Genomic DNA, 17,110 nt, shown 5'->3' with positions numbered 1-17,110 from the left:
CTCCTTCACCTTCCCAAAAACAAAACCAAACGACAGCAACAAGACGACGACTCTTCACTCTTGAGTACAAAGCTCTGTGCAAACTGCGAACTGCAAACTCCAACTCCCATCTTCTCCTTTTCTCTTTCTTCCCCGCCATGTACGGACACCCTTCTCGCCCACGCGCCTCCGGTGGCGCGTGGGGTCAGCCACCGCCACAACCCCAACAACCTCTAAACCCCATTTTCTCCAACCTCCAAAACCCCGCCAATTTATACCTTTACCCTACAAACCCCGCTTTCACTCCCCACCTCGCCCACCAAACCCAGTACCCAAATTTCCCTCCCAACAACAATTTCCCAACCCCAAACCCTAATTTCCCGATTCAAAACCGTAGTTTTGCTCCCCAGCAGTGCTCGAATTCCGGGTTTCAGCCTCAGAGTTTGTCGCAGAGCTCGAAAGAGCTGCTCGACAAAATCGACCGCGCCGTGGGGAAGGCTCGCTCGGACCTTGCTACGGCTGGGGAGAGCGTCTCAGCGTGGAAGGTCTCGCAGTCTGCGCTTTTGATGCTTCAGGTTGACTGCTGGAGCTCTCTGGGGTTTCAAATGCAGCAAGTGCCGTCTCTGCACCGCCTCATGCTCAATGAAGGGAAGGTAATGGCAAATCCCATTTTGTACTCTCTTTTAATCAATTTTGGTAAATACTTTGTTTGGTTGCTGAGAAAGTGTGGGAAAAGAATTGTAATGGATATAGAAGATAAAAGACCCTTTCTTTGTAATTAAAAGAACTTGGTTTACGCATTAGGAATATGTAGAAAACAATTTCTATTAATAAAAACATACTCGGTTTTTGATTACTGATAGTAAGGACTCTAGCTTGAGATGTAAATGTATAAGCAAGCATGGGATTTAGAACAAAGCCTTGGGAGAACCCTGTGATTCTCAACATGTAAAAAATTAATAGAAGCAAGCACAAGGAACATGCGTTCCCTTCCTCCCACGATATCATTTGATAAAAAAAAAAAAAAGAAAGCATAAGGAATATGCAACTATTTCTTCTCTCTTGTTTTCTCAGCAGCCAAATGAAGAATAAGATACATTTTAAAATTTAAAATTTTATGTCTTTGTCTTTATGTATTTTTTCTTATAAAATTTGTGTCTTTATGTATTAAATCCCACCAATATTTACTTATTTTCTATTGGAATTTAGATAAATGCATTTATCCATTGTTTTGTTGGGGTTCGAAGAATTACTTCATTGTATGATTTGAAAGTAGCAATCTGCAAGAATGAGGGCATTGAGCAGTTTGAAGAGCTGGGATTGGGCCCTTTGTTGCGACACCCACTTGTTTTGCATTACTTCTCGGTGAATTCGGATACAACTGAAGTGTTTAAGATAACTAGTGAGGAGATAATATCTTTACTTTCTGAGTTCATGGATGCTTGTAAAAATAAAGATATTAGGGTTGAAGAATTTTTAGATTTCATTGTTAAGAAGCGATCAGTTGCAAGCAAGGAAGAGCTTGGTATACGAATTCACAGCCTGGGGTATGTCAAACTTTTTTTGCTTCTACGTTTTGATAAACAGGCATGTCGACTAATAATATTAGCTATTTTGTAGATAGATCAATACTGAACATAGAATTGTATTGCCAAAGGGGCCTTTTTTTCTCTTACTTGGTATGCATTGATTTGATATCAAGTTTACTAGTTTATAAATCTTTCATGCAGTAAAATTTCTTATATATTCACAATAAATGCAGCGTTTAAAATTCTGTCTGTATTTTGGATGTTGAGTTACAAGGATCTTCTTTTTTGTTTTTTGACAAGAAACAAACAATTTATTATAGCCAACCAAAAATATGCATTAGGGGACAAGGAATCCACTCAATGTACATACAGAGAAAAAGAAAAGGAAGAAACCAAACATAGTACAAAAGAGAGTTGAGGCCAAGAGACCCCACCCCCCAACCCAGCATTCCTGCCTAATTAACTCGAACAAACAACAGTTCCATTTAAGGGTAATAGCAGAAAGGGTGATGTATTTAAATTCTGTGGAAACCGAAGCCCAATGCGATGACCAAAATCTGACCCTACTCAAAGCTCATCCAACCCCAGCCAAGTTACAAGGATCTTCTATGCATATTGTGATAATTTTGAGTTACAGTGATCCTTTATGCATGCTTGTGCTGATGTTACTTGCTCCTTTGAAAACTATCTCTTGATTGAGAAGCTATGACATGCATAGTTTTGGATCCTTTGATTATTTCTCAGTGCTAATGTTGCATTCTCCCTGTATTCATCTTTATTTTACATCATACTTCTTGAATGCTCCCCTGATATGTTCTTACATTTTGGCTGCTTTCACTTTTATAATATTCGATCATTCTACTTCTTATTCTTTCAGGATCAATTAGGTTCACTATTATGATGTAACCTTATTTCTCTGAGTGCAAAAACTGAGCTGCATACTGTAAGACTAGGTTAGAGTGAGGGAAGAAAGATGTGAGATTTTGTAGAGAATAGTTTTATGGTTTTGGTGTTAATCTTGAGCTCAACTCTGGATTGATTTACAACTAAATAACCCAATCTCAAACATTTGCGGACCTGTATGAAGTAGGCTGTAGTTTAAATGTTCCATCGCTAGCAGGCAGACCTTTATGGTGTGGTTTGATTTCACCTATGTGTATGTGTGTTTGTTTATGGCACTAAAACACTATCATTGGTAGTTTATGAGTAGGCAACTTTCTAAATCATAAGTTTATTTTTCTAAGAGTCAAGACAATGTCATGATATTGTACATTCATGTCATCTTATTGTCCTATTTCCATTATGTATTTGGAATACTATTGATTGAAGTAAACTTTATGATGATAGGATGCATATTTCTGCTATTCGGGAAGCCGTGAATTTAGAAATTGCCACTCTCAAGAAATCTGAAAAGCCAGTTAAGCAAAAATCGGATAAAAAATGTAAGAAGCATCAGCGCCCACTTTTTTCCTCACTCAAAAAGCAGCTAGATGAACGTTTCAGCACCATAGCTCAGCGTGTTGAATCATTTTCCTCCATACAAAAGGATTTTTGTGGCAAGCACATTAGGTTTGATTCTTCAAGCTCAGAGGATGAAGGCAGTGATGATTACTTATATGACGATGTTGATGAAAATAATGACAATGTCACTGACAATCAGGTTAACTCACAGTCCGTTAACAGTTCTGACCGAGTGAGTAGATGTCCTTACCCATCTGCAATAGAAGAGAGGACACGGCTTGGGTTGAACCAGCTTTCTCCAGCTAGTGGCAGCCAAAAGCACAATGAGATTAATGGGTCAATTAAAAAGAAAAGAAAATCTGAAAATCTAAACAGTGCAATCTCTGTGCCTCCCAAATTGCGTAAGAGAGACAAGGTAGAACAAGATGTTCCAGCAGAGAATGGCAGGGAAACCATTGAGGTTAGTGATTTGCATGAAGATGATCTTTCAATTGCCAATAGTTATTTGAGGATGTTCATTACAACCTGGAAGGAGGCATGTCGGATACACACTGTGGCTGAGGTATGTTCATGCTCTTGTTATGATGAAACAGCTGATTTAAGGATGCATTTACGGTTTGGATCAAGCACCTGTCAATAGCTTGGTATCTATTTATCGTATGAATTTTAGTTTTCTACATATTTTATTTTCTTTTCAGAACATTTTTAATGAAATTTCTTTTGATTTAATGTATTATTGATTTTACCAAATTCCTTAAGTTTCAAAGAATTGAAGAAACATGGTGCTGGGGAGTTTGCCTCATTTTCTGACTAGAAGTACTGATATATTTTATGATTGATATTTATACTGGAATGTAATTGATATAAAGGAAATCTTTTTGGGGAAGAATTGGAGGTATTTGGTGATATTTCCCATATCCTATGAGTGTAACAATTTTTTTTTGGTAAGAAAGATACTTTTATTATTAACATCAAACAATAAAAAATGTGGACAAAAGGTGTCCACCTTAAAGTACAAAACAACAATATCAACAGAACATCCATATTCTACTAATTAATAGCAGCCTTCCCGTCTTACCGTACATAATGTGGACAATAGAATCCTAATTAAAAGCTGCCTTCTCACCTAACAATATAGCAGAAAGATTTACATCTCTAAAAACAGATGAAACTGATGCCCAAAGTGATGACCAGAATGTTCAGAACCTCAGTTTTCCCCACAGCTCTTCCACCTCAGCCCCTTCATCAATTATTTTGTATAAGGTGGAGAAGTTGTAACCAAGCTGGACCTGGCAGGTGGTTGTTTGATACCATGTTAAAGTTAAGAGGATCTGACCACCCAAAACCAATTGAAAATGTTTGAAGAGATCCATGATTTTATATACTGAAATGCAAGGCTTAAACTAATTGACTTGTGATTTTATGTTCTCAACAAGTTGACTAATGCTTGCTGTTTTAACGTTTTTGCTTATGCTCTTTCTTGTTTATTTGTTTCTACATGTATGGTTTCTCAAAAATATTATCTGTTTCTTGTAGGTACTCGATAGGATGCTGCAGTTTAATAATATAAAAGCTCAGAAGAGAAAGAAAATCAAGTCGATGTTTTCTTCATACCCATTAATTGGATTATTAAATGTTGCTGTAAGTCATTATGGTCAATTTATTAAATGTTGCTGTAAGTCATTATGGTCAATTTATTAAATGTTCTGCAGTTTAATTATTATTTTCTTTTGCTGATTTACCACTTGTGTGCATTTGTTTCTCTCTTTGACTTCATTTAGCAAAGTTACTCAACACAGAATATTGTAATTAAAGTTATGAATATATATATATATTTTTTTTCTTTTATATAGAAAAGGTTATATATTTTATTGTGACTAACTAGTGCAATCCCTTGTTATTGTGATGCAACTATATCTGGTCACTTTTGCTGAAGTTGTTACTTCCATGTTGCAGGTCTCATCTATCAAATGTGGAATGTGGGATAGCATGTATGATACATTCCAAACCATCGGTCAACATGAGTTGACGGACAGTCTTACTGATAACTGTCCTGAATATGTGAGCATAGATGTTGAACCAAGTATTAAAAATGTGGCAAGTATTAAGGATGCACCAGTCATAACTGAATATATTGTCGAGCGTACGCAGTGTGAGTAAATTTTTTATTTTTTAAAGAAGCAGAATTTTATTTTATAAAATAAAAAACATCTAATTGTGGACAAGGAATCCAAATCAATAGCATCACTGATAACTACAAGTACATCATAAATCTCCAAAAGCACAAAGAAAACCATAGCAAGACCCTATAGAGAACCTAGTGAAAACCAGAAAGAGATCTGCAACACCCCATATGTAATCCTGAACATACTCATCAACATGCAGCGTCTCTCCAATTTTAATGAAAAATAGGCCCATTTAGGATACGATATCATATTGAATATTGATATATGACTAGAATTGAAAACTAGCTAAAGAAATAATACCAGTCTTGTTATTTATTTAGGGGAAATTATAGTATGATTTATTGATTTAATGGCAAAAGGTTGGGCGACATTTAAAGCAGCTCTTTACCGATGAATTTAGCTGGCACCTTTTGTCTGCATTCATGCTGCAAAGAGTAAATTCCTATTTTGTTGTCGGAATATAGATTTCCAGCTGATGATGTTTACTTGGGCCATTCTCTCTCTTAACTGGGGCAGTTTTTCCACCTATAGTTCATTAACAAAGTGATTTCATCTTGATAATTGAAAAATGGATTTCAGACTTTTCAGTATCAAGGTTGCCTCATAAACTGGTTGAATTATATAAATAGTATCTCATTTCTCAGTCCTCTGTTTAATTTGGCAGTTTTTCCTATATTTGTTCTATCACAAAAAATGTATGACTTATGGTATTTTGCAATTAAATTTCACAGGTGTTTCTGTTGAGGACATAATCCAGAAAGTTACTATGTATTTTGAGATTGATCAAGGAATGCATAGCAATGGTAAATCACTTCAGGAGAAGATATTTATCTTCTTGAGAAAGCTTTGTGATTGCGAGCTTTGGTTGGTGAAAGAATTTAGTGTCAAGGAATTTAGATACCTTGGTTATGGGGATTTTTTTAAGTTCTTAGAAAAATATGCTTGTCTACTGCCACATGAGCTGTGCAAGTTTATGACTGGTGACGTAAGTGGAAAGTGCCCTTTGGAGGTTTGCATGCTCCAGCACCATTTGGTTGTTTTAGTATCTCAAGCTTTAAATAGTTTGTGGGAGGATGAAAAGATTACCAAACAAAAGATTTTATTGCTGCTTAGGAAGCAGTTCCCATTGGTCAGTTTCAAAACTATCGAAAATGGTTCAGTAGAAGATTTTTTAAGCATGGTGGGAAAGCATAAAAACACTGTGATTTCCAAATGTGTTATATTTTCAATGACATTATGTGGAACTAGTTATGCTATAGACTCATCAGCACACTATGAAAATGTCCTATTGAAAAGCACTTTGGTGAATACCGACAGTGGCCAGAAAGCAAAATCCCATGAATCTGTTACATCCAAGGATGTAATTCAAATCTTACATAGGGCACCAATGATGTCAGATTTAAACTTATGGTCACATTGGGACCTTTTATTTGCTCCCTCTCTTGGTCCTCTTGTACCATGGTTATTGAATGAAGTCAACACAGATGAATTGTTGTGTTTGGTGACCAAAGACGGAAAAGTGATTCGATTAGATCATTCAGCTACCGTAGATTCATTCTTGGAAGCTGCACTTCAAGGATCCTCTTTCCAAACAGCAGTGAGAATGTTATCTCTGTTTTCACTAGTTGGGGGAGCAAAACATGTTCCTGTGTCCCTTTTGAAAATCCATATTCAACATGCATTTGAAGTCATTTTGAAGAATTATCTAGACGATATGGAAGTATATGAAAATAAGAATTCTCTTAATCATGGAAAAGCACTGTCTGGAAAAGAAATGGTTGGGGAAGTTGGTACTGGTAAATTCTCTAGTGAATTACACAGAGACTTAAGCAAGATGTATATTGCGACACCTGTTATATCTAGATTTATCCTTGAATGTCTTGGGTATCTGCCTGCAGAGTTTCGTGGCTTTGCTGCTGATGTATTGCTTTCTGGGATGCAATCTGTTGTCAAACATGCTGCTTCAGCCATTTTGTCTGAATGCAGCCAATCAGAGCAGCGTCTCATGCTGCATGAAGTTGGATTGTCTCTTGGTATAACAGAGTGGATTAATGATTACCATGCATTTTGCTCCAATGATACTACTACTAACTTGGTCATATCTGGGGATTCATGTTTCAATGCTGTTAGTTGTGAAACGGGTTTGGTCTCAAAGCATATACAAGATGTGTCAGATAAGTTTTCTGCTTCTGAAGGGAGCATGGTTGCATCTGTTAGGGCAGATGAGCAGAAAGGTGGGTGTTCTGATGTCGTTCTGAAGATTGGTGGTGCAGAAGTTTCTGATGCTAGACTTGGCAGTGGTTACTTACAACATTCTACTGAACTTAATGAATGTGAAGATGCAGCCCAGGTAATTGAGTCAATCAGGAGAGATGAATTTGGTCTTGATTCAAGCCTATCAAGTGTTGAAAGTATCATGTTGAAGAAGCAGCATGCTCGCTTAGGGAGAGCTCTACATTGTCTTTCTCAGGAATTGTATTCTCAGGATTCACACTTTCTTCTTGAGCTGGTAAAGCTGCCTTTTTTTTTTTTTTTTGTTCATTATGCTGAGTGCAGTCATCTAATCAATAATGAAATGAACCATATATAAATAAAAATAAACCATATAGAAGGACTGTTGTTTTCTTTGTTGTTCCCTCTTATCATTTATCTTATTATATGCTGCCATGTAATTTCTGGAATTTCTCCTAGATGGTGATTGTTAAGTGAACTTTGCTAATATTCAAACTTCTTCCCAGGTTTCACCAACTATCGATTGTGTGTGCGCGTGTGTGTGGGTTATATATACACACACACAGTTGCTTAACAGGATAGTTTCCATGATATAATATGGCATTTACATTTGACTCAAGGTTGTGAAAAGTATAACATTTGGAATATGTGATGCTTTACTTGTTAGACCATAAAATTTGGCCTCGTTTATTTGCATCCCGACTTACTATCTGGTAAGTCCATTGAGACTGTAATTTCTCTCACACCCAGACATTCATGCACATACATATGCATAACCGAACCCTTACTCCATACACACATAAAATCACTTTAATTGGCCTATTTGGAAGTCTTGTGATGTTTCAAATTCAGATTTATACATACCATCTTTGCATGTATTTATTCTTCCTCATTGCTTCAGGTTCAAAATGCTGATGATAATACCTACCCAACAAATTTAGAGCCAACTCTAACATTCATTCTTCAAGAGTCAGGTATTATTGTTTTAAATAATGAGCGGGGCTTCTCTGCCCAGAACATTAAAGCACTATGTGATGTTGGAAGTTCAACGAAGAAAGGATCTAATGCTGGATATATAGGACAGAAGGGCATTGGTTTCAAATCAGTATTTCGGGTAGGTTGCAAAAAACACTGTAGTTATCATTCTCTGTCTTCTCTGCTCTGCTCTGCTCTGCTCTCTCTCTCTCTCTCTCTCTCTCTCTCTCTCTCTCTCTCTCTCTCTCTCTCTCTCTCGCTCTCTCTCTCTCTCTATGTCAAACTGTACTTGTTTTTAACTATTTTATTAAAAATTAGATAGTAAGGTAAAATGGGTATTATCATATCAGATGGGTGTGGTGAGTGAAAACTCTAACTAAGAAAGCCAATTTTCTTTTTGGCTCTTAAATGTATCCACACGCTATTGATAATGCGCTTTCATTGATATGTGTGGATGTTTCTGCAGGTCACAGATGCTCCAGAAATTCATTCCAATGGATTCCATATCAAGTTTGATACAAGTGAGGGTCAGATTGGTTTTGTTTTGCCAACAGTTGTGCCTCCTTGCAATATTGACTTGTTTAATAGGTTAACATCTAGTGACAGTGATCAACCGGATTGTAACTGCTGGAACACTTGCATTGTTCTTCCTTTCAGATCAAAATTATCAGATGGAACTGTCATGACAAGCATTGTGAATATGTTTTCAGATCTTCATCCATCTTTATTACTCTTTCTTCACCGCCTCCAGTGTATCAAGTTTAGAAACTTGCTCGATGATTCACTTACTGTCATGAGAAAAGAAATTGTGGGAGATGGTATTGTTAAGGTTTCACATGGGAACAAGAAAATGACATGGTTTGTAGTATCTCAGAAATTGCAAGCAGATTTTATTCGTAGTGACGTACAAAAAACAGAAATCTCAATAGCATTTACATTGAAGGAATCAGATAATGGCGATTATAGTCCAGATCTAGTCCAACAGCCCGTTTTTGCATTTCTTCCTCTAAGAACTTATGGCCTGAAATTTATTCTTCAGGGGGATTTTGTTCTTCCTTCATCTAGAGAGGAAGTGGATGGTGATAGTCCATGGAACCAGTGGCTATTGTCAGAATTTCCTAGTTTGTTTGTTAATGTAGAGAAATCCTTTTGTGCTCTTCTATGTTTTAGAGATAATCCAGGAAGAGCTGTGGCAGCTTATATGTCCTTTGTTCCGCTTGTTGGGGAAGTGCATGGCTTCTTTTCTTCTCTTCCTCGGTTGATTATTTCTAAACTACGTATGTCAAATTGCTTACTCCTGGAAGGAGGAAATAATGAATGGGTTCCTCCTTGCAAGGTCCTAAGAGGTTGGAATGAACAGGCTCGTTTGCTTCTTCCTGATAATTTACTACAAGAGCATCTTGGCCTTGGATTCTTGGATAAAAATATAGTTCTGCCTGATCCACTTGCAAAAGCACTAGGTATTGCAGAGTATGGACCCAAAGTTCTGCTTCAAGTTATGAACTCTTTATGTCATATGCAAAATGGCCTCAAATCAATGGGTCTGGGTTGGCTGGCCTCTTGGCTAAGTGCACTTTATGCAATGTCATTCAATTCCTCTGTGGGAGCTTCATTTGTCTTTGGAGTAGAAATGGAATTCATAGAAAACCTTCGGAAACTGGCATTGATTCCTCTTTCAGACGGTACATATGGCGCAGTAGATGAAGGCCCAATTTGGTTACATTTGGATGCCTTAAGCACTGGGTTTGAGGGGCAGCATGGACTTGAGTCTTTTCCAAATTTATATGCTAAGCTTCGGATCGTAAGTCCTGCCCTCCTTTCTATGTCATCTGTAGAAGTGCCATCCATGGATGCGATGACAGTTGACAAACTCACAAGTATGCTTCGTAGAATTGGTGTCCAGCAGTTGTCCGCACATGAAATTGTCAAGGTGCATGTCTTGCCAGCTATATCTGATAACAGATTTACGGATAGAGATAAGAATTTGATGATTGAATATGTCTGCTTTGTAATGGTCCACCTACAGTCAAGCTGTTCTGATTGTCATGTTGAAAGGGAACACATAATCGCAGAAATGCGAAATAAAGCTTATATATCAACAAATCATGGTTTTAAAAGACCTTCTGAGGTATCAATCCATTTCAGTAAAGAATTTGGGAATCCTGTGGACATAAGTAAGTTGATTACTATGGTGGATATGAAGTGGCATGAGGTTGAGAACTCCTATTTGAAGCATCCAGTCACAAAATCACTCCCATGTGGAATAATGAAGTGGAGGGAATTTTTCCAGCAAGTTGGAGTAACGGATTTTGTGAAAGTAGTTCAAGTTGAGAAGGGAATTACTGATATTTCTGATGGACTATTTAAGAATGTGATATGGGATAAGGACTTAATTTCCCTTGGATCAAATGTCACAGATTGGGAGTCCCCTGAATTGGTTGATTTATTGTTCCTATTGGCCAGAAATGGAAACAAAAGTGCTTGTATATATCTCTTAGAGGTTCTTGATACTTTATGGGATGATTGCTATAGTGAAAAAACTACAGGTTACTGTGCTTCTAAATCTGTAGCAGATAGAAAGCCATTCAAATCTTCATTTATAAGCAGCATCTGTGATGTGAAATGGGTAGCATCAACGATGGATGATGCACTTCACTACCCTAAAGATTTATATCACGATTGTGATGCAGTGCGCTCGATTCTTGGTGCATCTGCTCCATTTTCTGTTCATAAGGTTAGTTTGGTATATCTACATGGAATTGCCTCCCCCATTTTTGATTTAAAAAGTTATTATTTAGCCCATACCACCGAACACTGATTTATTAGATTGAGACTTCATTCAGTATAATGTGTATGTGAATTTGACTTCAATTTAGTCAGCAATCCAATTATGTTTTTTCTCCCTTTCCCTTTGTAAGAGATCTAAGGTCTTGTATTTTTCCCTAAAAGTTTGAAAAATATGTTTCTTTTGCCTCTGAAAGGCCTACGTTTGATTGTTTGTATGCTACATAACAGGATGTGACATTAATATACTTTGGATTGTGAATTATCCTTCCTACTGTAATCAATTACAGTTTGAGCTGTATGAATACCTTAAATCTCTTTTTGAAGTTTCTGCATAATCCATTGTGGTACATTTTTCTTTTGAAACAGGTGAGAAGTGGAAAGTTTGTAAGTGATATTGGGCTTAAGACAATAGTTTCTCTTGATGATGCTGTGGAGGTTTTGAAACTATGGAGATGTGAGAACCCATTCAAGGCCAGGTATGATTTTGACTTTTCCCTCCATGATGACTGACTTCATTTATCTGGAAGTGATATCATTAGCTTCTATTTCTTACAGTGGATATCTTATGCTACTTTATTGTGGTTCACCAATATTATTAATATTAGAAGACCAAAGAAAATATAAGTTCTTAAACCAAAAGCAGTGGTTCTATAGTATCATTCGCTTTTTTGGGCTTAACCGACGTCATTGGAAGGTATTTCTAAGCATTGTTTTTACTAGGAGAAAAATATAAATCTTTCCCTAAAATAAGAACCATTTTAAGTTAAGGTTGCTCATTTGTTTGGAGTGGTGTGGGTCTGGCCGTGAAATTGTATTTTTTTCTTGTTGGGTGGAAGGAATTAACAGAATCTTTGGTGATAACGTGGTGGAATGGGGATTATCTATGAGAAAGAATTAGGTTCTTAGCATCTTTGTGGTAGTCGTCAAAACGTTTTTATGGATATTCTAGTTAGTCTAGTTCAGCTTGATTGGGTGGGAGTTATGAGCTGACTGTAATTTATTTGTTGCAATTTTTTAGTTTTTGGTTTATAGGTTTTGCATTGATGGACGTCTTATCCATCCTGTCTTGTATTATCTTCTCTCTTTTATAATAAAATTTATGTTTCCTATAAAAAATTGCTTTCTGCATATATCCGTGCTTAATGATGCATTATGTTTTCTTAGACTTAAATAAGCAATGGTCACTGCTGTGAACCACAGGCCACTGGGTCAAATGTTGGATCAAAATTCTGTGAAGCCGTGTTGGTGGCTAATATTTCAGATGATATTTGTGATCTCTTGGTCAAATTTTTCTATATTAGCCAAGGATGTACTCATAATCACTAAGACTTGTTTTATGGATGTCTTTACCAAGATGCCTTCTGCTTTAACTTAAACATTTCTGACTGAATATAAAATACAGTTTAAGTCTGTGGAGTTGCGTGTTATTTAGAATTTTGTGACTAATTTCAACCTTCTTGCCTTCTGCATTTCTCTTCCAAATCATAGTATTCCAATTCACTAGTAGTTTTTTCCTATTCTTCTCATGGATAAGGTTATTTTCAACCAAAACCAATCCTGTCTTTCTCAAGTTTAGTCTGGCTTGAATGTAGTTATTTGACCATATGTATGCTATTTGATATTGTTACCATCGTTTGTCCAAGAAATGTTCGCATATTAAAATTCTCATTATTAGTGCTTCTTGTAATGTTTACCATATGGAATTCTTATGTTTTACATTTTGATCTTTATTTGTTTAATTTTGCTTGATGCTTCACATTTTAAATGATGTTGTCTTTTGTTATTTCTGTCTTCCAGCCTAGCGCAAATGTTCAAATTCTACGCTTTAATTTGGAATGAAATGGCTGCTTCGAAGCAGAAAATTGCAGAGGAGTTCAATTCAGGACCTTCTATATTTGTTCCATATGCATCTAGATTCAGGCATGAGGATGTGGTATCTGGTACATTTTTGTCCCCTGAAGAAGTATATTGGCATGATTCCACTTCCTTTGTAGACCAAATCAAGGAGATCCATCCTCAGTGCAGCTCGACAGGAACAACTCATGGTCCCTTGAATAAGACCCTTTGCAATTTCTACCCAGGCCTTCATGACTTCTTTGTTGACGGGTGTAGAGTACATGAGACCCCTCCTCTGCGTAGCTACCTTCAGATTTTGCTGCATTTATCAAATGTTGCTTTGCCTTCAGAAGCAGCGAATGCAGTAAGTAATCACATTTTGAGCAATATTATAGTTAATGCAAGCTGCACTGTGACCTAAGTGTTTCTTGTCTCAGGTTTTTCAAGTTTTTCTGAAGTGGACTGATGGGCTAAAATCAGGATTGAGTGCTGAGGATATTGTATACTTGAAAGATTCTCTTACAAAGATGGAATTTATGGTGCTACCTACTGTTCAAGATAAGTGGGTTTCTCTACATCCTTCCTTTGGTCTTGTGTGCTGGTGTGATGACAAGAAACTAAGCAAAGAGTTTAAGAATATGGATGGCATTGATTTTCTATACTTTGGTGAACTGAGCAAGGATGATGAAGAGATGCTATGTACAAAAGTGTCCGTCCTCATGCAAACTTTAGGGATTCCTGCTCTTTCAGAGGTAAGATATCTGTCTGTGTGCAGATGCACGCACACTGGGGTGTGCGCATGCGCACACGTGTCTATGAAACATAAGCAAACTTGTTTTGTGGTAAAAATGAATTTCAATGTTATAATAATTTTTAAGTTTTCCGTGCATTTTTAAGCAAAATGACATTGCGCAATGTATAATTCAGGATCTATATGTTGTGTCACTCCTAAAAGAAAGGAAAAAGGATAATAAATTTACAAGAAATAAAACAAAACTGCCTCTACACCTGAATCATCCTTTTACTTTGCGCATTTATTTGCAGGTTGTAACTCGTGAGGCAATATATTGTAGTCTGGAAGACTCTAGCTTTAAAGCTGCATTGCTGGATTGGGCTCTTCCATATGCACAGCGCTACTTACGTAGTGTACACCCCGATAAATATTCTCAACTCAAGCAGTCTGGATTTGATATCCTAAATCATCTGCAAGTAGTAGTTGTTGAACAGTTGTTCTACCGGAATGTTGTAAAGAGTGCTGGAAGTGAATCCAAGAAGCAAGTTGAATGTAGTTGTCTTCTGAAGGTATGTTATTCCATCCTTCTTTGAATGTGCATTCATGCTCGTGTGCATTTCATAATGCTCTTAGTATACTGCAAAGTAATTTAGAAGTTCATTGGAACCACAATATATTGACAGCATGCAAGAATACAAGGAATTAGCATTTGAAGTATAATTAAGTTACATGCATCCTCCATACTTTGTTCTGGTAAAAAAAAAAAAGTATCCTACAAGAGTGCAGACTCTTTTTTTTTTTTTTGTTTAATTCTTCTATCAAATGTTGTTTGTAACTGTTTTATGATTTTGGAAGATATTTCACCAAGATGTATGGAACTTGTGTGATAGACTCGTAAATAGTATCTCTCTTTCATAACCTTATTCCTTTTACGTTGTAAATACAGGGTAGCATTTTGTATACAACCCAAGAATCAGACTCTCACGCATTATTTATGGAGCTTTCTCGCTTGTTTTTTAATGGAAATCCTGAACTGCACATGGCAAATTTCCTTCATATGATCACAACCATGGCAGAATCAGGTTCAACTGAGGAGCAGACAGAGTTTTTCATCTTAAATAGCCAAAAGGTATCAAAGCTTCCTGATGGTGAATCTGTATGGTCCTTGTCTTCTGTGCATTCAATGAGAGAGAATGATAAATCGCTCCAGACAAGTTTTGCTTCAACAGAAGTCAATGAGCAAAACAGTTGGAAATCCAAAAAGAAAGCAGCAAACTGGCCTCCTGCTGATTGGAAAACTGCACCAGGGTTTGATTATGCTCGTGCAAATGGTTTTAGGACACAGGCACCAGCTTCACAGCCTAGCAGCGCCTTGCAAACTAAAGTGGATGGTGATTCTGAAGGCATTGTTAGACAAACAGATAATTTGACTCCCATTTCAGTTGACAATAATTGGATCACTGATGATTCAGCTGCATCTGCGGCTTTAGTATTGCCAGACACCACTCATCTAGAGCACTGTAGCGAGGATTGCAATGAGACTGACTTTGCAACGCATATTGAATTTGATCCTATTAATTTAGGTCTTGTTTCTGACCTTCCTGACTTGGGTTCATCTAATTTTAGCAAGAGAGATCAACTTAGATTTGGCACACCCAATGCAACACAAGCATTGCTAACTGGGAGACTAGGTGAGCATGTTGCTTTTAAATACTTTATGGAGAAAGCTGGCAAGTCAGTTGTGAAGTGGGTTAATGAACATCACGAAACTGGGCTACCGTATGACATAGTTGTAGAGGAGGACAATGGTAAACAGTTCATTGAAGTTAAAGCAACCAAATCTCCAAGAAAGGACTGGTTTGTCATATCAGTGAGAGAGTTGCAATTTGCAATTGAGAAAGGTGAAGCTTTCAGCATTGCGCATGTCATTTTATTGGGTAATAATGTTGCAAGGGTCTCAGTATTTAACAATCTGGCAAAATTGTGCCAGCTTCGCAAGCTGCAGTTGGCTGTCTTGATGCCTGAGCAGCAGAAGGAATTTTCCATCGTGTCCTAAAAGGTACTTGACGGCAATCTGTTTGTTTGAAGTTGACTCGGTATAAAGTTTATAGCCTAAATTGCAGCTTTCCTTTGACGGAACTGCATGTTCAAATTCCTGCTTTCTCATTTGATGCGTGGGCAGACAATCTGCCTATTTAACTGGATTTGACCAGTCCAGTTGATTTGCATAAAAAAGGTTCTGCTTTCGCTGATGAAATTGTGCGCTGGAATTTAACATAGCAGGAACTATGATAAGGAGACCTGAGAATGGCATTTCGAGAAATTTAAATCGAAGAATGTAGTCACTTTCATTGTTGTATTTACAATAGATAAGAAAATTTCTGTAACAGCAATGTACATATCGACAAACTTTACTTTTCTTTTTTATTAGATGCCAGCATTTCATTAGATGAGTGACAGAAGTAGTTGCTGTCAAAGATATTGTACAGTTCATTTACCCAATATAAATATAAGAATGTGCTCTTGAAGTTCTGGAAACCACCTAATAGCCTAAAGAATGTGCTCTTAATCTTCTACTTATTAGTTCTTGATTCTTCGATTTCGGCATTATAGCAAATTACAGCTTCTTATAATTGGATATTATTGTAAAGAAGTTTACTGCCATTTGTCATAATGATTCCAATTGCTTTGCCTTCTGATCCTCTAGTTGTCAATCTCCAACATGTAGTTTAAAATACTGATCCATTATCAAAAGTTTAAAAATATATGTTAAAAAAATAATCAAACTACAGTGCTGATGATGCCATGGCCTGATTGGTTTTAGATCACACCACTAAGATTTAAAATACTATTATTTCGTCCATCCAGTCCTCAGGAAGTTGGAAATTACCTATTTAATTTACAAGATATATAACATTAAATTTCATTTTATTCTGAACAAGATTTTGTGCACTCTCTCTCTCTCTCTCTTCAAGTGGAAGTGGAAGTGGAAGAAGATTATGCACACAAAAACTTCAGAGTAGGTTAACTTTTCAGATGGATCTTTTGAACGATAGTTGGAAATGGCTAAAAATAAAAAATAAAAATAAAACTAAATTTTTATTGGTTTTTTTTTTTATTCGAGGGTTTGGTGCTCATATATTGAAGGTTTTGTGTTTGCCACAACATCAAAAGCATGAAAAGTTTTAACCAGCATAGCGTTAGGATTATGATAGCTAGGTCCAATGTTTAATTCTCTCCAATGTAAAACAAAAAAAAATCTGAGTCTTTTATTCAAATTAAAGAATGATGAAAATGAAAAGCCCTTAATCCTGAAAATATAAAGAGAAAACCTAGTTAAAGAAAGAAACCAATACAAATCCTAACCGGAAAAGAAAAATTAGATATAATCC

The 17,110-nt window shown here is 36.6% G+C and overlaps 1 protein-coding gene across 2 annotated transcripts; it reads left to right on the top strand.

The window, feature by feature from the left end:
- Nucleotides 1-16,259, top strand: LOC147292458 (protein NO VEIN-like). 2 transcript variants are annotated; one of them, XM_086231771.1, is made up of 13 exons: nucleotides 1-632; nucleotides 1,189-1,526; nucleotides 2,856-3,531; nucleotides 4,506-4,610; nucleotides 4,926-5,121; nucleotides 5,887-7,664; nucleotides 8,289-8,501; nucleotides 8,829-11,096; nucleotides 11,516-11,625; nucleotides 12,947-13,349; nucleotides 13,423-13,737; nucleotides 14,030-14,287; nucleotides 14,665-16,259. In XM_086231771.1, exons 1-13 carry the CDS (start codon nucleotides 138-140, stop codon nucleotides 15,772-15,774), a joined length of 8,265 nt encoding a protein of 2,754 aa, XP_086087897.1. In that variant the 5' UTR covers nucleotides 1-137; the 3' UTR covers nucleotides 15,775-16,259. The 2 variants fall into 2 exon arrangements, with proteins under 2 accessions (XP_086087897.1, XP_086087898.1); XM_086231772.1 differs by lacking the exon at nucleotides 1,189-1,526 and having other exon boundaries at nucleotides 507-632.
- Nucleotides 16,260-17,110: the final 851 nt, after the last annotated feature.

This window comes from Dryas octopetala, chromosome 2 (assembly GCF_963921425.1).
Source record: "Dryas octopetala chromosome 2, drDryOcto1.1, whole genome shotgun sequence".
NCBI classification, from domain to species: Eukaryota; Viridiplantae; Streptophyta; class Magnoliopsida; order Rosales; family Rosaceae; genus Dryas; species Dryas octopetala.
This window is presented reverse-complemented; position numbering and strand designations above follow the sequence as displayed.